Source organism: Somniosus microcephalus, chromosome 1, assembly GCF_052327205.1.
Source record: "Somniosus microcephalus isolate GS21.2 chromosome 1, FLI_Smic_1.0, whole genome shotgun sequence".
In the NCBI taxonomy this organism is placed as follows: domain Eukaryota; kingdom Metazoa; phylum Chordata; class Chondrichthyes; order Squaliformes; family Somniosidae; genus Somniosus; species Somniosus microcephalus.
In genome coordinates, this window is record NC_140987.1 from 113,029,996 (window position 1) to 113,049,222 (window position 19,227).

A 19,227-nucleotide genomic window follows, 5' to 3' on the forward strand; every position below is an offset into this window, starting at 1 on the left:
AATGATTTGATATTTCACATTTTGTTCACATTATTACTTAAAAATTAGAATCATTTCAAAGTTAAAAATATAAAATAACCCATATTTTTGTTTTCACCCTGACCTGAGAAACATTATGTGTCGGTGTCTTTGGTGGAGCTGAACGGAGAACTGGTTTCTTAGGTGCTTCTGAAACAATTCTGGCCCACGACAACACAGATGGAGTGGCAGTAGATGATAAAGAAGATGCAGACGGTGCAACTGAACTTTCTGGTGTAATAACAAAATGAATAACTTACACAATTTATTTTATAGCATTAACATACAGAACAAACCTACAGACACATATTGGTTTGCATTCAAAGTTTAGATTATATCAAATGTGACACCACCTCCATAAGATACTTCTCATATTTCATTAAAATATAATTAAAAATATATACTACTTTGTTTGGGGGGGGGGGGGGAGGGATACTGTGGTGTTATAGGAAGAAATTCTTAATCTGCATATTAGAAAAATCCAAACTAATTATTATTTAAATTAATGGAATAGAACAAAAGGAAGAGCTGTGGGATACAACCCTTTATTGTTCCTGAGTTAGTAGCTCATCACAATATTGGGATATGAAGCATATCCTATGCCGTTTATCCATTTATAATCACACCCTAGTGCAATAGTTTCTGTTTTACAATCTTCTAAAATACTCATGGTGAAGCAAGAAGAAATCAAACAATATTTGAAAATAATCCTCATGTGAATGTTATGAAAAAGTCTGTTTTATGTTGGCTGATACTAATTTCAACTCTCAATAAAATATGTATAAAGCATCAGTAAACGCTTTCTGCAATTTTATTTTATCACACAGAAACAGAGAATTGTAAATTTTAAAAAGTAATTTAAGTAAAAAATACAACTTTTGAATGACAATTATCTAGATTGAACATTTTGTTATAAAGTTGTCCATCTGGAGAATATATCTACTGTTGAACATAGAAATATAGAAGATAGGAGCAGGAGTAGGCCATTCGGCCCCTCGAGCCTGCTCCGCCATTCAATGCGATCATGGCTCATCATTCAAATTCAGTACCCTGTCCCTGCTTTCTCCCCATATCCCTTGATCCCTTTAGCCTTAAGAAATATATCTAACTCCTTCTTGAATATATTTAATGAATTGGCCTCATCTGCCTTTTGTGGTAGAGAATTCCACAGGTTCACCACTCTCTGGGTGAAGAAATTCCTCCTCATCTCAGTCCTAAATGGCTTACCCCTTATCTTTAGGCTGTGATCCCTGGTTCTGGACTCCCCCGCCATCGGGAACATCCTTCCTGCATCTAGTCTGTCTAGTCCTGTTAGAATTTTATAAGTTTCAATGAGATACCCTCTCATTCTTCTAAACTCCAGCAAATATAAGCCTAATCAACACAATCTCTCCTCATACGTCATTCCTGCCATCCCAGGTATCAGTCTGGTGAATCTTCGCTGCACTCTCTCCATGGCAAGAACATCCTTCCTCAGATAAGGCGGCCAAAACTGCACACAATACTCAAGGTGTGGTCTCACCAAGGCCCTGTACAACTGCAGCAAGACATCCTTGCTCTTGTACTCAAATCCTCTCGCTATGAAGGCCAACATACCATTTGCCTTCTTAACCGCCTGTTGCACCTGCATGCTTACCTTCAATGACTGGTGCACCCAGGTCTCGTTGCACTTCCCCTTCTCCCAATCTATTGCCGTTCAGATAATAATCTGCCTTCCTGTTTTTGCCACCAAAGTGGATAACCTCGCATTTAACCACATTATACTGCATCTGCCATGCATCTGCCCAATCACCCAACCTGTTCAAATCATACTGGAGTTTCTCGGCATCCTCCTCACAGCACACACGCCCACCCAGCTTTGTCGTCTGCAAACTTGGAGTTATTACATCTAGTTCCCTCGTCTAGATCATGAATGTATATTGTGAATAGCTGGGGTCCTAGCACCGATCCCTGCGGTACCCCACTAGTCACTGCCTGCCACTCGGAAAAAGACCCGTTTACTCCTGTCTGCCAACCAGTTCTCTATCCAAGTCAGTACCTTACCCCCAATCCCATGTGCTTTAACTTTACACGCTAATCTCTTATGCGGGACCTTATCAAAAGCCTTCTGAAAGTCCAAATACACCACATCCACGGCTTCTCCCTTATCTATTCTATCAGTTACATCCTCAAAAAATTCCAGTAGATTAGTCAAGCACAATTTACCTTTTGTAAATCCATGTTGACTTTGTCCGATCCTGTCACTGTTTTCCAAGTGCTCTGTTATTACATCTTTTATAATGGACTCTAGCATTTTCCCCACTACCGATGTCAGGCTTACCGGTCTATAATTCCCCATTTTCTCTCTACCACCTTTTTTAAATAGTGGGGTTACATTAGCTACCCTCCAATCCATGGGAACTGTTCCAGAGTCTATAGAATTTTGGAAGATGACCATCAATGCATCTACTATTTCTAGGGCCACTTCCTTAAGTACCCTAGGATGTAGATTATCAGGCCCTGGGGATTTATCGCCCTTCAATCCCGTCAATTTCCCTAATACCATTTCCCTACAAATACTGATTTCATTCAGTTCCTCCCTCTCATTAGACCCTATGTTCCCCGACATCTCTGGGAGGTTATTTGTGTCCTCCTTTGTGAAGACAGAACCAAAGTATGTATTTAATTGGTCTGCCATTTCTTTGTTCCCCATTATAAATTCCCCTGATTCTGACTGCAAGGGACCTACGCTTGACTTCACCAATCTTTTTCTCTTCACAGATGGTAGTTTTATCAGGGGGGCGGTAACAGTGCAAATGTCAGAAATTCCCAACCCCAAAACCAGAAGGGAATGGTAGGTAAATGGTTATGTTACTGGTCTAGTAATCCAGAGGCCTGGACTAATGATCCAGAGACATGAGTTCAAATCCCACCACAGATCTGGGGAATTTAAATTCAGTTAATTAAATAAATCTGGAATAATTACTAGTATCAGTAATGGTAACCATGAAACTATCGGATTGTCGTAAAAACCCATCTGGTTCACTAATGTCCTTCAGGGAAGGAAATCTGCCGTCCTTACCTGGTCTGGCTTATATGTGACTCCAGACCCACAGCAATGTGGTTGACTTTTAACTGCCCTATGAAATGGCCTAGCAAACCACTCAGTTGTAACAAACCGCTACGAAACAAAATAATAAAAATGAAACCGGACGGACCACCCGGCATCGACCTCGGCACCGGCTACGGACACGGCAACGGCACACCCAGCCCAGTCGACCCTGCAAAGTCCTGCTCACCAACATCTGGGGAGTTGTACCAAAATTGGGAGAGTTGTCCCACAGACTAGTCAAGCAACAGCCTGACTCTCAGAATCATACCTTTCAGCCAATGTCCCAAAATCCTCCATCACCATTCCTGGGTATGTCCTGTGACAGAGTGGTGGCGGCACAGTGGTATACAGGGGTGGCCCTGGGAGTCCTCAACATTGACTCCGGACCCCATGAAGCCTCCTGATTACCACCTCCCGCCCTCCCTCAGCTGATGAATCAGTACTCCTCCATGTTGAACACCACTTGGAGGAAGCACTGAGAGTAGCAAGGGCACAGAATGTACTCTGGGTGGGGGAATTCAATGTCCATCACCAAGAGTGGCTCGGTAGCACCACTACTGACCGAGCTGGTTGAGTCCTGAAGGACATAACTGCTAGTCTGGGCCTGCGACAGGTGGTGAGAAAACCAACACGAGGGGAAAAACCTACTTGATCTCGTCCTCACCAATCTACCTGTCGCAGATGCATCTGTCCATGACAGCATTGGTAGCAGTGACCACCGCACAGTCATTGTGGAGACGAAGTCCCGTCTTTACACTGAGGACACTCTCCATCGTGTTGTGTGGCACTACCACCATGCTAAATAGGATAGATTCAGAGCAGATCTAGCAGCTTAAAACTGGGCATCCATGAGGCACAATCCACCACAGTCTGTAACCTCATGGCCCAGCATATCCCTCACTCTACCATTACCATCAAGCCTGGTTCAATACGGAGTGTAGAAGAGCATGCCAGAAGCAGCACCAGGCGTCCCTAAAAATGAGGTGCCAACCTGGGGAAGCTGCAACATATGACATCATGCATGCTAAAAAGCAGAAGCAGCATGCTATAGACAGGGCTAAGCGATCCCACAATCAACGGATCAGATCAAAGCTCGGCAGTCCTCACAAATACAGTCGTGAATGGTGGTGGACCATTAAACAACTAACGGGAGGAGGAGGCTCCATGAATATCTCCATCCTCAATGATGGTGAAGCCCAGCAAGTGAGTGCAAAAGACAAGGCTGAAGCATTTGCAACCATCTTCAGCCAGAAGTGCAGAGTGGATGATCCATATCGGCCTACTCCTGAGGTCCCCACTATCACAGAAGCCAGTCTTCAGCCAATTCGATTCACTCCACGTGATATCAAGAAACGACTGAGCGCACTGGATACAGTGAAGGCTATGGGCCCTGACAACATCCCGGCTATCGTACTGAAGACCTGTGCTCCAGAACTAGCCACGCCTCTAGCCAAGCTGTTCCAGTACAGCTACAACACTGGCATCTATCCGACAATGCGGAAAACTGCCCAGGTATGTCCTGTCCAAAAAAAGCAGGACAAATCCAATCCGGCCAATTACCGCCCCATCAGTCTACTCTCAATCATCAGCAAAGTGATGGAAGGTGTCATCGACAGTGCTATCAAGCGGCACTTACCAATAACCTGCTCACTGATGCTCAGTTTGGGTTCCGCCAAGACCACTCGGCTGCCGACCTCATTACAGCCTTGGTCCAAACATGGAAAAAGGAGCTGAATTCCAGAGATGAGGTGAGAGTGACTGCCCTTGACATCAAGGCAGCACTTGACGGAGTGTGGCATCAAGGAGCCCTAGTAAAACTGAAGTCAATGGGAATCGGGGGGGGGGGGGGGGGGGGGGGGGGGGGAAACTCTCCACTGGCTGGAGTTATACCTAGCACAAAGGAAGATGGTTGTGGTGATTGAACGTCAATTATCACAGCCCCAGGACATCGCTGCAGGAGTTCCTCAGGGCAGTGTCCTAGGCCCAATCATCTTCAGCTGCTTCATCAATGACCTTTCCTCCAACATAAGGTCAGAAATGGGGATGTTCGCTGATGACTGCACAGTGTTCAGTGCCATTCACAACTCCTCAGATAATGAAGCGGTTCATGCCCGCATGCAACAAGACCTAGACGACGTTCAAGCTTGGGCTAATAAGTGGGAGGTAACATTCGTGCCACAGAAGTGCCAGGCAATGACTATCTTCAACAAGCGAGAGTCTAAACACCGCCCCTTGACATTCAACAGCATCACCATCGCCGAATCCCCCACCGTCAACATCCTGGGGGGTCACCATTGGCCAGAAACTTAACTGGACCAGCCACATAAATACTGTGGCAACAAGAGCAGGTCAGAGGCTAGGTATTCTGCGGCGAATGTCTCACCTCCTGACTTCCCAAACCTTTCCACCATCTACAAGGCACAAGTAAGGAGTGTGATGGAATACTCTCCACTTGCCTGGATGAGTGCAGCTCCAACAACACTCAAGAAGCTCAACACCATCCAAGACAAAGAAGCCCGCTTGATTGGCACCCCATCCACCACCTTAAACATTCACTCCCTCCACCACCGGCGTACCGTGGTTGCAATGTGTACCATCTACAAGATGCACTGCAGCAACTCGCCAAGGCTTCTTCGGCAGCACCTCCCAAACCCGTGACCTCTTCCACCTAGAAGGACAAGGGCAGCAGACTCATAGGAACATCACCACCTCCAAGTTCCCCTCCAAGTCACACACCATCCTGACGTGGAAATATATCGCCGATCCTTCATCGTCGCTGGGTCAAAATCCTGGAACTCCCTCCCTAATAGCACTGTGGGAGTACCTTCAGCACACGCACTGCAGCGGTTCAAGAAGTGGCTCACCACCACCTTCTCAAGGGCAATTAGGGATGGGCAATAAATGCTGGCCTTGACAGCGACGCCCACATCCCATAAACAAATTTAAAAAAAAGAAACCAAGGCTACCTATTTTGAAAATTTTTTCTCTTAACAGCCATTTCTAGAAATAGCACAACATAATCCAAAATGCAATCAACAAAGAAGTTTGGCCAATCTATCTACCTGTGACAGTAGTGGAATCAGAGCATTTCTCTGCAGTAGTAGGAAATCCAGTTGGCTGGGATGTTCCCAATCCCTCATCCTAGACAAAGAGCAAGACATTAGATTGATTTTCTTCACAACGGAAAAGTGGCAAAAAATTAATTGCACCAACAAATGATGACAGAATAATAATCCGTTAATATAAACCTGTTTGCTCAGTATTTATTATTTTGTCTAATACATTTTTCACCTTTCAATGATATTCTACTGCACTCCAAAAAAAACCTTTACATTGAACAAGTTGGATTCAGAAACTCAACAAAACCAGAAACTAACATTTTCATGGGGAATATTTGTCAGATATTCTTGGAGCGCTGAGTAACTTTCAGAAAAAAAGATTGCATGAAAAGAATAAACGTGCCGACAAATTAACAAAAATTGAAAGTTTACCTTTTTAAACCATTTTTGGATGAGATGTTAAACAGAGGTCCCATCTGCCCTCTCAAAGAGCAGAGGACAGTGGCCATAGAGGGGTTCAAACCCTGGAAGGCCGGCAGGGACAGTTCCTCGCTCGATATTACTGCTCTGGATTGCACGATTAGCGCAGGTGTTCACTATTGCACCAAACGGTCATTTCCAGGCATCCAAGCACCCAAAAAGGGTTCCATTAACATAACCTTGTTGCTGGATCACAGCATGAAGTGTACAGGGATCTCTCTTTTCTTTACTAACTTTTTTGTCCCCCTCCCTTCCTAAAGGCACTGAACTCTCCTGGGGCATTGGTCCATGGGCACTAGCCAGCCTCTAGGTACCTAACTCAAGTTGATTCAAACCCCATGGACCGGCCTCATACCTTTTTAAAATTGCGAGAGTTTTAAAAACTGTGTACCATAGTGAGAGCATACTGCAGATGGAACAGATTGCCCTTGGTGTGCTACTTAACAAGTTGTTGTGATAAGTTCAAGACAGACTGTGCTGTGAAGGGCGTTTCCCTGATCTGTGTTTACACGAGGCAAAACAATTATAATTAGTTGTCTTTGGGAACAATGTGAATTAGAGGCATACCGGCAGGGACAGCGACTGCAGGGGTGGGGTGGGAAGATAAAAGAGACTCAAACCCCAGGGATTGGTACCGACAACAGCCGCAGGGGGGGGGTTCATCTTTCTACAAGTGGGTCTTTCTCCTGTTGCCGAGCAACCAAACAACCACCGAGACTGCACAACTGAGAGTGATTGGCAGCTGAAATGCATACGCACATTCCAGAAGCATCTCTGCAGCGGCCACTTGACTCAGATACAGGAATAGTACTTTGAACGTTTTAAAATGTGATGTTAGCCTGTAACCAGTGTCTTGAGGTGTAAAATACACCAAGTAAATAGAGCTTGGTACACTGAAGGCTGTTTGTAATTTCCGAGTGCCTGTTGTTTCATTGTATCTTTTGCAATGTGAGTTATTTGGGACGGTCATGAAGTTTCTGTTTTTTGCAGGAGTCCGTCATTTGGGGGTGGTATCCGTTTATACAGGTTTCACTGTATTCAGTGACAGTTTCCAATTTAACTAATCCTGAATAGCGGATCGTTTACATATTTTGTCTGACTCATTTTCTATTTTCCAAGCTGACTCCTCAGATTCATCTGCCCTTCCTAGTTTGGCACCAGATGCAAATTTGACTACTTTGTATCGAGCTGCTAAATTCAAGTTGTTAATGATAATTAGGAACAATAGGGGTCAAAACACCAAGCCCTGGGACACCCAATCAGCACTTTCAACCAACTAACCATACAAGTGCCTGCTGGTTCCTACCTTTCAGCCAATTTCTCATCCATTTCAAGATTTTACCTGTAATCCCCATCATTTTAGGTTTAAATTGCAGCTTCTCGTGCTTTTTGGAGTCAAGATACATCACATTTCTACTGCATAATGAGAAAATACTTTTGACAAAATCCAGTGAATTTTTAAATTTATTTAGGTGACAAGTTCAGGGACCAAGGGAGACAGATAAAGGCACAATGAGTACGATAGCAAAATACTGCAGATGTTGGAAATCCGAAATAACAACAGAAAATGCTGGAAAAACTCAGCAGGTCAGGCAACATCCGTGGAGAGAAATTTGAGTTGACGTTTCGGGTCGAACCTTTCTTCAAAACTGGAAAGAAAAGAAAATAGATCGAAGGCAGGGCTGCGATCGGACAAAAGAAGTAAAAGAAACAAAAGCAGTAAAAGGGACAATAAAAGGTATACGAAGCTAGACGAGATGTAATAGGCTGAGATTAGGTGTGAAGTGTACTGGCAGGGCAAGAGATAGCTGCCAGGTGTGAGAGAGAAACAAAAGGAAAGGGGGGGGGGGGGGGAAAAAGGAGTGGAAAAATTACAAGTGAAAATGTAATAGGGGCCGAGGTTATGATCTGAAATTGTTGAACTCGATATTGAGTCCGGAAGGCTGCAAAGTGCCTAATCGGAAGATGAGGTGCTGTTCCTCGAGTTTACGTTGAGCTTCCGTGGAACAATACAAGAGGCCAAGGACGGTGAGGTCCGAGTGGGAATGGAGCAGTGAATTAAAATGACAGGCGACCGGAAGCTCGGGGTCACCCTTATGGACTGAACGGAGGTGTTCCGCAAAGCGGTCACCCAATCTGCGTTTGGTCTCCCCAATGTAGAGGAGGCCACATCGTGAGCAGCGAATACAGTATACTAGATTGCAAGAAGTACAAGTAAATCGCTGTTTCACCTGGAAGGGGTGTTTGGGGCCCTGGACAGTGGGAAAGGGGGAGGTATAGGGGCAGGCGTTACATCTCCTCCGCTTGCACGGGAAGGTGCCAGGCGAAGGGGAAGGGGTGCTGGGGGTGAGAGAGGAGTGGACTAGGGTGTCTCAGAGGGAGCGGTCCCTACGGAATGCTGAAAGGGGAGGGGAGGGGAAGATACGTTTGGTGGTGGGATCACTTTGGAGGTAGCGGAAATGCCGGAGGATGATCCGTTGAATGTGGAGGCTGGTGGGGTGAAAGGTGAGGACAAGGGGAACCCTATCGTGGTTCTGGGAGGGAGGGGCAGGGGTGAGGGCAGAAGTGCGGGAGATAGAACTGACACGGTCGAGGGCAGTGTCAATCACGGTAGAGGGGAATCCTCGGTTGCGGAAAAAGGAAGACATGTCTGAAGCACTGGTGTGGAAGGTGGCATCGTCGGAGCAGATACGGCAGAGACGGAGAAACTGGGAGAATGGAATAGAGTCCTTACAGGAGGCGGGGTGGGAGGAAGTGTAGTCCAGGTAGCTGTGGGACAATGAGTAATGTTTTCCAATTTAAAACATTTAAATTTTTATGATACTTGATACAAATGATCTTTTACATAATGCTGACAGGACATACAAACTGATCATTGTGGGAAGTAATTTGATTTGAATGGGAAAGATTTCTAGAATGGATTAGAATGACTGGACAAGGAATCCAGTAACAAAAGTGATTTGTTGCATTGCAATTCAGTCATGGAATGAGGTATTCAGTTTATCCAAAGCCTGTTCCCTGGCACAAATCTTCCATTGCTCAGCCAATCAAGTGGAAAATGTTAACAATGCCCTAACATGTAAAATCACTGAGCTAGTTAAGTTTTAGCAAAAATCTCAATAATCTTGTACCATCTTTATAGTGGCAAATGGAAGTTAAAAATCAGGCCTCTCATTTCTCCATTGTAAATCCCCCATATTCTAAATTGCATTGCCAGTAACAAGTCTCACACTGGGCTAGGTTTCACTCCGAAGGTGATTTGGATACATGCGGTCTTCTTCTAATCTGAATTGGCAACAAGATTCACGATCAAGACCCTAATACCAAGTGGACCAAGTGTCTGTGGAAGAACACTTGGGTAAGAATGATCATCGTATCATAAGGTTTAGATAAGTAATGGAGAAGAGCAAGGAAGAGTAGAACTTTTAAATTGGAAAAGAGCTAACTTCAATGGGATGAGGGGGGATATGACCAGGGTAAAATGGAACCAAAGATTGACAGGAAAAATTGTAACGGAAGAATGGGTGATCTTTAAGGAGGAGATGTTTCAGGTACAGGCTAGGTACAAGAGGAAAAGGTAGGGGAACCAAAGCCCGGGCTTCTTGAATGACGAGGGAGATAGAGAATATGATGAAACAAAAAAAGAGGGTGTATGATACATGTCAGGTGAATTCTTCAAGTGATAACCAGGCCAAATACAATAAGTTGAGAGGGGAAGTGAAGAGGAAAATAAGATTGGCAAAGAGAGAATATGAGAATAGAATGGCAGTTAACATAAAAAGGAACCCAAAAATCCTTCTACCAGCATGCAAATAGTAAGTGGGTAGTGAGGCGGGGGTGGGGCCTATTAGGGACAAAGAAGGTGGTAAATGCTTAGAAGCGCAGGGCAAGGCTAGAATACTTAATTAGTGACTTGAATCAGTGTTTATTAAGGAAGAGGATGCTGACAAAATATCGGTGGAAGCGGAGATGATAGAGATAATGGATGGGGTGAAAATTGATATGCAGGATGTACTGGAAAGGCTGGATATGCTTAGAGTGGATAAGTCGTCTGGTCCGGATGGCTTGCATCTCAGGTTGCAAAGGGAAGTGGAGGTGGAGATAGCAGAAGGGCTTCCCATAATCTTCCCTAGATACGGGGGAGGTGCCAGAAGATTGGAAAGTGGAAAATGTGACACCCTTGTTCAAGAAAGGGTGCAAGGACAATTCTAGTAACTACAGGCTGGTCAGTTTATCAGTGGTGGGTAAGGTTTTAGAAACAATAAGGGAAAAATAAACATGCACTTTTTTTTTGTTCATGGCATGGGGCGTCACTGGCAAGGCCAGCATTTATTGCCCATCCCTAATTGCCCTAGAGGAGGTGGTGGTGAGCTGCCTTCTTCAACCACTGCAGTCCATGTGGTGAAGGTACTCCCACAGTGCTGTTAGGGAGGGAGTTCCAGGATTTTGACCCAGCAACGATGAAAGAACGGTGATATACTTCCAAGTCAGGATGGTGTGTGACTTGGAGGGGAACTTGGAGGTGGTGGTGTTCCCATGCGCCTGCTGCTCTTGTCCTTCGAGGTGGAAGAGGTCGCGGGTTTGGGAGATGCTGCCGAAGAAGCCTTGACGTGTTGCTACAGTGCATCTTGTAGATGGTACACACTGCAGCCATGGTACGCCGGTGGTGGAGGGAGTGAATGTTTAAGGTGTTGGATGGGGTGCCAATCAAGCGGGCTTCTTTGCCCTGGATGGTGTCAAGCTTCTTAAGTGTTGTTGGAGCTGCACTCATCCAGGCAAGTGGAGAGTATTCCATCACACTCCTGACTTGTGCCTTGTAGATAGTGGAAAGGCTTTGGGGAGTCAGGAGGTGAGACACTCATCACAGAATACCTAGCCTCTGATCTGCTCTTGTTGCCACAGTATTTATGTGGCTGGTCCAGTTAAGTTTCTGGTCAATGGTGACTCCCCAGGATGTTGATGGTGGGGGATTCAGTTAAGAATGTCAAGGGGCGGTGGTTAGACACTCGCTTGTTAGAAATAGTCATTGCCTGGCACTTGTGTGGTGCAAATGTTACCTCCCACTTATCAGCCCAAGCCTGACCGTCGTGCAGGTCTTGTTGCATGCAGGCATGCACTGCTTCATTATCTGAGGAGTTGTGAATGGCACTGAACACTGTGCAGTCATCAGCGAACATCCCCATTTCTGACCTTATGTTGGAGGCAAGGTCATTGATGAAGCAGCTGCAGATGGTTGGGCCTAGGACACTGCCCTGAGGCACTCCTGCAGCGATGTCCTGGGGCTGTGATAATTGACCTCCAACAACCACAACCATCTTCCTTTGTTCTAGGTATGACTCCCCCCGATTCCCATTGACTTCAGTTTTACCAGGGCTCCTTGATGCCACACTCGGTCAAATGTCAAGGGCTGTCACTCTCACCTCACCTCTGGAATTCAGCTCCCTTGTCCATGTTTGGACCAAGGCTGTAATGAGGTCGGGAGCCGAGTGGTCTTGGCGGAATCCAAGCTGGCATCAGTGAGCAGGTTATTGGTGAGTAAGTGCTGCTTGATAGCACTGTCGATAACACCTTCCATCACTTTGCTGATGATTGAGAGTAGACTGATGGGGCAGTAATTGGCCGGATTGGATTTATCCTGTTTTTTGTGGACAGCACATACTTGGGCAGTTTTCCACATTGTCGGATAGATGCCAGTGTTGTAGCTGTACTAGAACAGCTTGACTAGAGGTGCGGCTAGTTCTGGAGCACAAGTCTTCAGCACGACAGCTGGGATGTTGTCGGGGCCCACAGCCTTTGCTGTATCCAGTGCGCTCAGTGCATGGTTTCTTGATATCACGTGGAGTGAATCGAATTGGCTGAAGACCGGCTTCTGTGATGGTGGGGACCTCAGGAGGAGGCCGATATGGATCGTCCACCCGGCACTGCTGGCTGAAGATGGTTGCAAATGCTTCAGCCTTGTCTTTTGAACTCATGTGCTGGGCTCCACCATCATTGAGGATGGGGATATTCATGGAGCCTCCTCCTCCAGTTAGTTGTTTAATTGTCCACCACTTAGAGGTTTAAGTTAATTAAGGAGAGCCAGCATGGATTTGTAAAAGGAAGATTGTGCTTGACTAATCAAATTTAATTTTTTGATGAAGTAACAGAGAAGGTTGATGAAGGGAATGCAGTGGATGTTGTCTATGTGGATTTAAAGAAAGCGTTTGACAAAGTACCACATAAAAGGCTGGATATCAAAATTGAGGCTCATGGAATTGGAGGGTCAGTGTCAGCTTGGATAAGAAATTGGCTTAAGGACAGAAAAAAGCTTCATAGAGGTATTGAGTACAAAAGCAGGGAAGTTATGCTGAACCTTTATAAAGCTCTGGTTAGGCCACAACTATATACAAGATTATGATGGGTTTGGATAAGGTAGACAGAGAAAGGCTGTTCCCGTTAGCTGATGGTACAGGGACTAGGGGACACAGATTTAAGGTTTTGGGCAAGAGATACAGGGGGGACATGAGCAAGAAGTTTTTTTATGCAGCGAGTGGTAATGACCTGGAACTCGCTGCCGACAAGGGTGATGGAAGCGGAGACGATCAATGATTTCAAAAGGAAATTGGATAGGCACTTGAGGGAAATAAACTTGCAGGGCTACGGGGATAGAGCAGGGGAATAGGACTGACTGGATTGCTATATAGAGAGCTGGCATGGACTCGATGGGCCGAACGGCCTCATTCTGTGCCGTAATGACTATGGGCTCGATTTTGCCAGGCCTGAGGAGGCGGGTTTGGAGGCGCGTGAGGTGTTAAAATCACAAAAAATGGCAGGCGCATCCGATCCCGCCTCTGAGCAATTATCCAACATTCGTGGTTTCAGACCCCGTTTCCATCCTGTGGGATAAGCCCTTAAGAACCAGTTAATTGCCTCTATAATCCCATTTTGAGAGGCCTTTCTGAATTTAACACATTCCCCCGTGCTGCATGTCTCCTCACAAGTGGATTGCTTACTAACAGCTGCAGTTCCACCATTAAAAAGGAGTTTTCACCAATGATCATTTGCAGGTGACAGAACTGTTGTCATCTCAGGTCTGGGGGAACTTTTAGCAAGCCTACTCATTGTTGTGGAAGTTTGAAGCCTGACACCCATCTCCAGTGTGACCTCCTGGGAAACCCCTCTCCCTACCTTGACTGAGCGCTTCCTCAACCCATCCTTTCCATTGAGGTTGCCATCCTTTCCGTGGTGATGCATTCATGCGCCAATGCCTCCACAAAGGCTCTGCTCATATTCGCGATGGACTCCTCCATTCGCTCCACACTTGCAGCGACCCTGGAGACAAAACCTGCCAGAGACTCCTGCACCTGTTCCTGGAAACATAGAAACATAGAAGATAGGAGCAGGAGTAGGCCATTCGGCCCTTCGAGCCTGCTCCGCCATTCAACGAGATCATGGCTGATCATCCAAACCTTAGCACTCGGTCCCTACACCGACAGCCATCCCACCCAAGCCCTATCCCCGTAACCCCACGTATTTAATCCCCCCTAACACTAAGGGCCAATTTTTATCATGGCCAATCAACCTAACCCGCACATCTTTGGACTGTGGGAGGAAACCGGAGCACCCGGAGGAAACCCACGCAAACACGGGGAGAATGTGCAAACTCCACACAGACAGTCGCCCGAGGCCGGATTTGAACCCGGGTCCCTGGCGCTGTGAGGCAACAGTGCTAACCACTATGCCACCGTGCTGCCCAGCACCGCTCGCTTTCTGGATGGACCCGGAGACAGGGGGTCGACACGCAGCTGAGCCGAACTGGGAGAGTCCTGCGCCCTCCGACGAGGGCTCTCCACTGCTGTCCCTGTCTCCACCATCTGCTGATGCTCACTTGTGAGCTGTGATACACCAGGTTACAACACTACTCTATCTCACGAAGGTCCCACCGAGGTGCGGGTGTCTGCGCTGGTGCTGGGTGCGTTGAATTCTGCTGACGCTGCACCCTCAGAGGTTGCAGCTTCCTCTGAGGAGTCTTCAGGCTCAGGCTGTTCCTCCTGGACAGTGGGGACGGGTGCTCTCGATGGTCCTGTGGGGAAGTAAAGGAACGAGTTAGAGATGTGAGATAAAGGTTGCATGCACATTGAATTATACAGATGATCATAAGTCAATCTGTTAGAGCATCAGAATCATTATCAGTCACTCGTGCAATGTCAATGAGATGCAAAACTATTCTGTCACCAGCTTGCTGTGATGCACCCGTCTGTTCGTCCCCCACTTGCGCATCCTTCTCCACTCCCACGATCTCCAGGACCGCCTCCTCTGCATTGGTGAGCTGGGCTATTGAGGGTGGCCCTCCTCCTGTCCTCAACCTTTCCCTCTTATTGTGGGCTCTCTTTTCCTGCAATGAGGGATACAAGTGGAGTTTGAGTGAGAAGTAAGGAGTGAGTGCAGAGAATCCATAGCATAGATGCTTAGAAGGAGGCAAGGGGCCCTCCGTGTGTTGTAAGTTGTTGTCATTGCATCACAGTGATAGGGAGTGTGAGGGCTGCATAGTGGAATAGTTAAGTGAATGTGAACATAGAGAGGGAATGGGTAAGGGTGCAGGGATGTGAGGGTGAAGTGGGATGTGGAGGGAGAGGTTGACAAAGCAGAGTGCTAGTGATGAGAGGCGATGGGGATCAGATTGAGGGTGATGGGAATGTAATACTCACTTTTCCTGTGCGGAGAAGGTCATGAAACCTGTTTCTGCACTGCAGCCAGGTTCTGCTGCACATAGAAATAACATTGGCCTCCTGTGCCACTTGCAGCCACACAGCTTTAGTCGGTTGTGGAGGCTTTTTCCTCTCTGAGGAAGGAAAGAGCACCTCTTTATTTGCTCTTGCTCCCTCCACCAGAGCTTGGAGGGAGGCCTCATCGAATCTGGGTGCACACTTTGGTCTAGTGCTGAACATACTTGCAGAAGGAATCCCTCAGAAGAATGGTCATAAAGTTGTATGGCTGAAAAAGAAGCAAGGCTGCTTGCAGGCCTTAAATCCAGCTGCACAGGTGATGTCATTAAAGGCAAGTTTCTGTATGAAAAGATTCATTGGGCCAGGGGTTTCCACATGCTGGAAATCAAGTGCCCAATTAGGGGAAAATCGGCCAATTGTCCCGAATCACATCGGAGGTAGGGTCGGGAACCGCCGACCACCTGACATGTACCCAGCCCGCCCCCATTGGCAAAATCCAGCCCTATGACTCTAATACATTCCTATTATTACTTCCTACCAGTTCACCCTATACAGCTGTTTCCTCCTTGCCCCATGTCCTTTGGATTCAAAAAGTTATTTGCCAATGAATGCCAAATCTGATACTGTTTTTAATTTATTTAAATATGAGGAAGCATTTTTAGATTCTTGTTAATATAAAATGGGGCAGCTTCTCCAACATTATATGTGTGATTCAAATTCTAAACCAAGATTACAGAACACTGCATTGCACTGCTGCTGAGTTAACAGAAACTGGACTGAAGTAATTTGTTAACTACTAACAATGGCTTAATGTGACAAATATAGGTTTTCATTTGGCTGATACAGCAAAAATATTGTCTCACCGTGGGCATTTTTGGACTGACTAACTTTGGCACTAGTCATAAGGTAATTTTATAGTACTCTAAGCTTAAAACAGACAAAATCAATTTTACATGATATCAATAGCTTTTTGGATGCAACCAGAGATGCCTCAAAGTTGAACCAAGAATACACATGCTAAATAAGATTTGATTAATACAATAATTTACAGTGCAACCTGATTTTACCATATAGTTCCCCTTACCATATCTGCTGTATCATCTGATGGCCATACTTTGGCAGACTGTTCGGACCCTTTACCGGATACCTGAGAGTTTCTGAGGTTACGGCTAGATTGCTGTGTTACTGGGTTCTGTAGTGCGGGGAAATCACTTGATGCAACAGCAGTCTTAGGCTCAGGTTCATTTTGAATTTTCTGAAGTGGCTTTGATTTGCTGTGCTGGCATCTGTTAGACTGCTTGTCCTCTATATGAAATTAAAAACCCACTAGTTACTCTCAGTGCCTGGAACGCAGAAACTGGTCAATGATATAGGAGCTCAAGGACAGGGTCACAGTGGCAGAGTGTGCAACAAATGGAGATGAATTGGCAGCTTCTCAACTGTTTGAAGTGTCTCTGCGAGGTCAGGGGTGAGGATGCTCACCTGGAACGATTAAGTTTCAGAGGCAGTATCTCACAGGTCACCAATCAGAAACAAACCAAACAGGAACTCTACATCTATACATAGCAATAAACATTTTTAATTATATAGATAGTAGTCGTCTAAACAACTGCACATGCCACATGAATTAATTATTCAAATAGTATGTTAAAAGAACGGTTTGTTAGTAAGTTTAGGTTCTGGTTAACAATGGTTCTCAAACATACTTGAGCTTCTATAGTTGAGCTATATATTCTTTTAATACAAAATATTTGGAAAAATCACATGCAAAGAACTGCAAGTATCAAAAAGAGGCATACATTTTAACAAAATTAAATATACTTACCACTTTTGATTATATTATCCCTAAATACATCAGGCTGTTGTAATTGTTCACCTGTTACTGCTTCTGGTAATTCATTTACATTTTGCCCCTGGTTTCTTAACTCTTTTCTGGACCTTGCTTCCTAGAAATTATAGACACTGCAAATATCAGTGACCAATCTACAGAACATAAATGTTTGGACTTTTACATGCACAGGACACAGAGCATATGTTCACTACTGGCTACACATTGGAAATGTAGAAAACAGCTAATTTAAAAACAAGAGTTATTTTTCTCTTCTCATCAGTTTTCTTCATTCCCTTCCTGAAGGAGTTAACTCAGCTGAAATATGGTTTCATGATCACCACTGCAAAATAACTAACAGGGCTTGATTTAAAACTTTATATTTTACATGGCTAAAGCCACAGATAGTTAATCTAATCAATTAGCCTCCAATACCTCATCCATTACTGATTTGTAAGCTTTGAGGAGTATTGATAGGCTTTTCAGCTGGGGGACAGGGAGTCATTACAACTAAGCGCAGTCCTGTCCCTTATCAATGTCCACACATGCACAATTCTTGCAGGGAGCTGAGGCCAATTATAGCACCCCAACTGAGGTCAGTTAGCTCAGCACAGCCCGAGGACCTTCCTGGTCTGTATGGCTTATTCACTTGATATATTTGTAAGCCATCAGGGAAACACAAATCATTGAGAGCTTTCCCTACTCAGAAATCTGCATTATTCTCAGCAAGAATTAGCCAGCTCTTATCAAAAGCATCTAATAGGCAAGAAAGATTCTTGAGGCATTGCGGACTAGAACAATAATGTCTAGTCACATAGCAACGTCAATTCAAAAAGAGCAAATTCAATGATTTAGCAAATTTCAATAGGTTTACTTACTTTTTCCACTATTGACTTAAACAGACAAACACAACTAATCTCATTTTAAATCTGGAAACACTACAAAAATTCTAACATTGGTTAACATTTAACTGGCATTTAGATTCGAATGAGTAGAGCTCTGCATATGTATGATTGCATATACTGGCAGAACTCCATTCTCCCTGGCTAGAGAACACAGAGTCAGCAATGTACTTCAGGCCCACTGGCCCCTGACTGATCTAGTCTCAAAATGGTACTAGTATTAGCTGCACACACAAACACAATTTTTAAATAATTAAAACTTAAAATTTGAGATCTAATAATATGAGCATCTCTGTACCAGACAAAATGATAAACTGATTAGAAAGATTAAAAAAAAAATATATATATATATATATTATATATATACACACACACACACACACACACACACAATCATAAATTAGCACAGCTTGCCATACAGCACAGTATAATCTTTCACACAGATACACACAGGAGATTGGTCTTGCAGTCCTAATGTACCACAGCACCACATGACATACCTTAGATGACTGGCCCAAAAATGTTCTCTCCTTCTCAGAGTCCTGTTGGCCAAGCTGTTTTTTCTTGTTCCCTCGGTTACTGCCACTGTACTTGTGCTTTGAAGAGCAAATGTCATCACAGTGTAAAGATGTTTGCGCATATGGACTCAATGAGGAATCTGATGATTGTCTGTACGAATAATACAAAGAATAATCCACAGGCAAGTGAGACGACATAACTGGATAGGATGTGTGCAACTCTGAGAAATTCTGGGACCGTTTACTGCAGCCATTCTCTGGTGTGTGTAAATGCTGCCTAAAAGTATAGCAGAAAACAAATCACAGATTAATTGATACGGATGTGAACCAATTGCAAGAAAAGTCACCATCTTTTCTTGTATAAATACCCATCAAGGAGGACATTTCTTCCATCAGTGAACCTTTGTACTCAATACATCCCTGCAACATTATATTCTTTAAAGTGTGAGCCAACACGTTATTCAAAATTAAAATCCTTACCTGCAGGAGTACTGATAATTGTTTACTATTTCCAATTTTATCCACACCTTTGCGGAGGCACTGAATAAAACTGGTATGGATGCCTTCTGGTACCTTAGTCACATGACCTTCATGCGTATGCCTAAATGGTGAGTGAGAGCACTCTA

General features: G+C 44.9%; 1 protein-coding gene across 4 annotated transcripts in view; it reads right to left on the reverse strand.

Annotated features, from left to right (window-relative positions):
• Nucleotides 1-19,227, reverse strand: part of LOC147124294 (selenocysteine insertion sequence-binding protein 2-like) — a 171,901-nt gene that overhangs the window by 126,891 nt on the left and 25,783 nt on the right. For 3 of the 4 annotated variants that reach the window (XM_085984698.1, XM_085984726.1, XM_085984709.1), the window contains 5 exons: nt 18,584-18,878; nt 17,179-17,299; nt 16,438-16,658; nt 6,172-6,250; nt 104-249 (listed from right to left, as the gene is read on the reverse strand). In XM_085984698.1, the coding sequence (XP_085840824.1) occupies nt 104-249; nt 6,172-6,250; nt 16,438-16,658; nt 17,179-17,299; nt 18,584-18,878 (862 nt within the window). The remainder of the gene's footprint in view (nt 1-103; nt 250-6,171; nt 6,251-16,437; nt 16,659-17,178; nt 17,300-18,583; nt 18,879-19,227) is intronic. The other variant, XM_085984717.1, reaches the window with a different exon arrangement.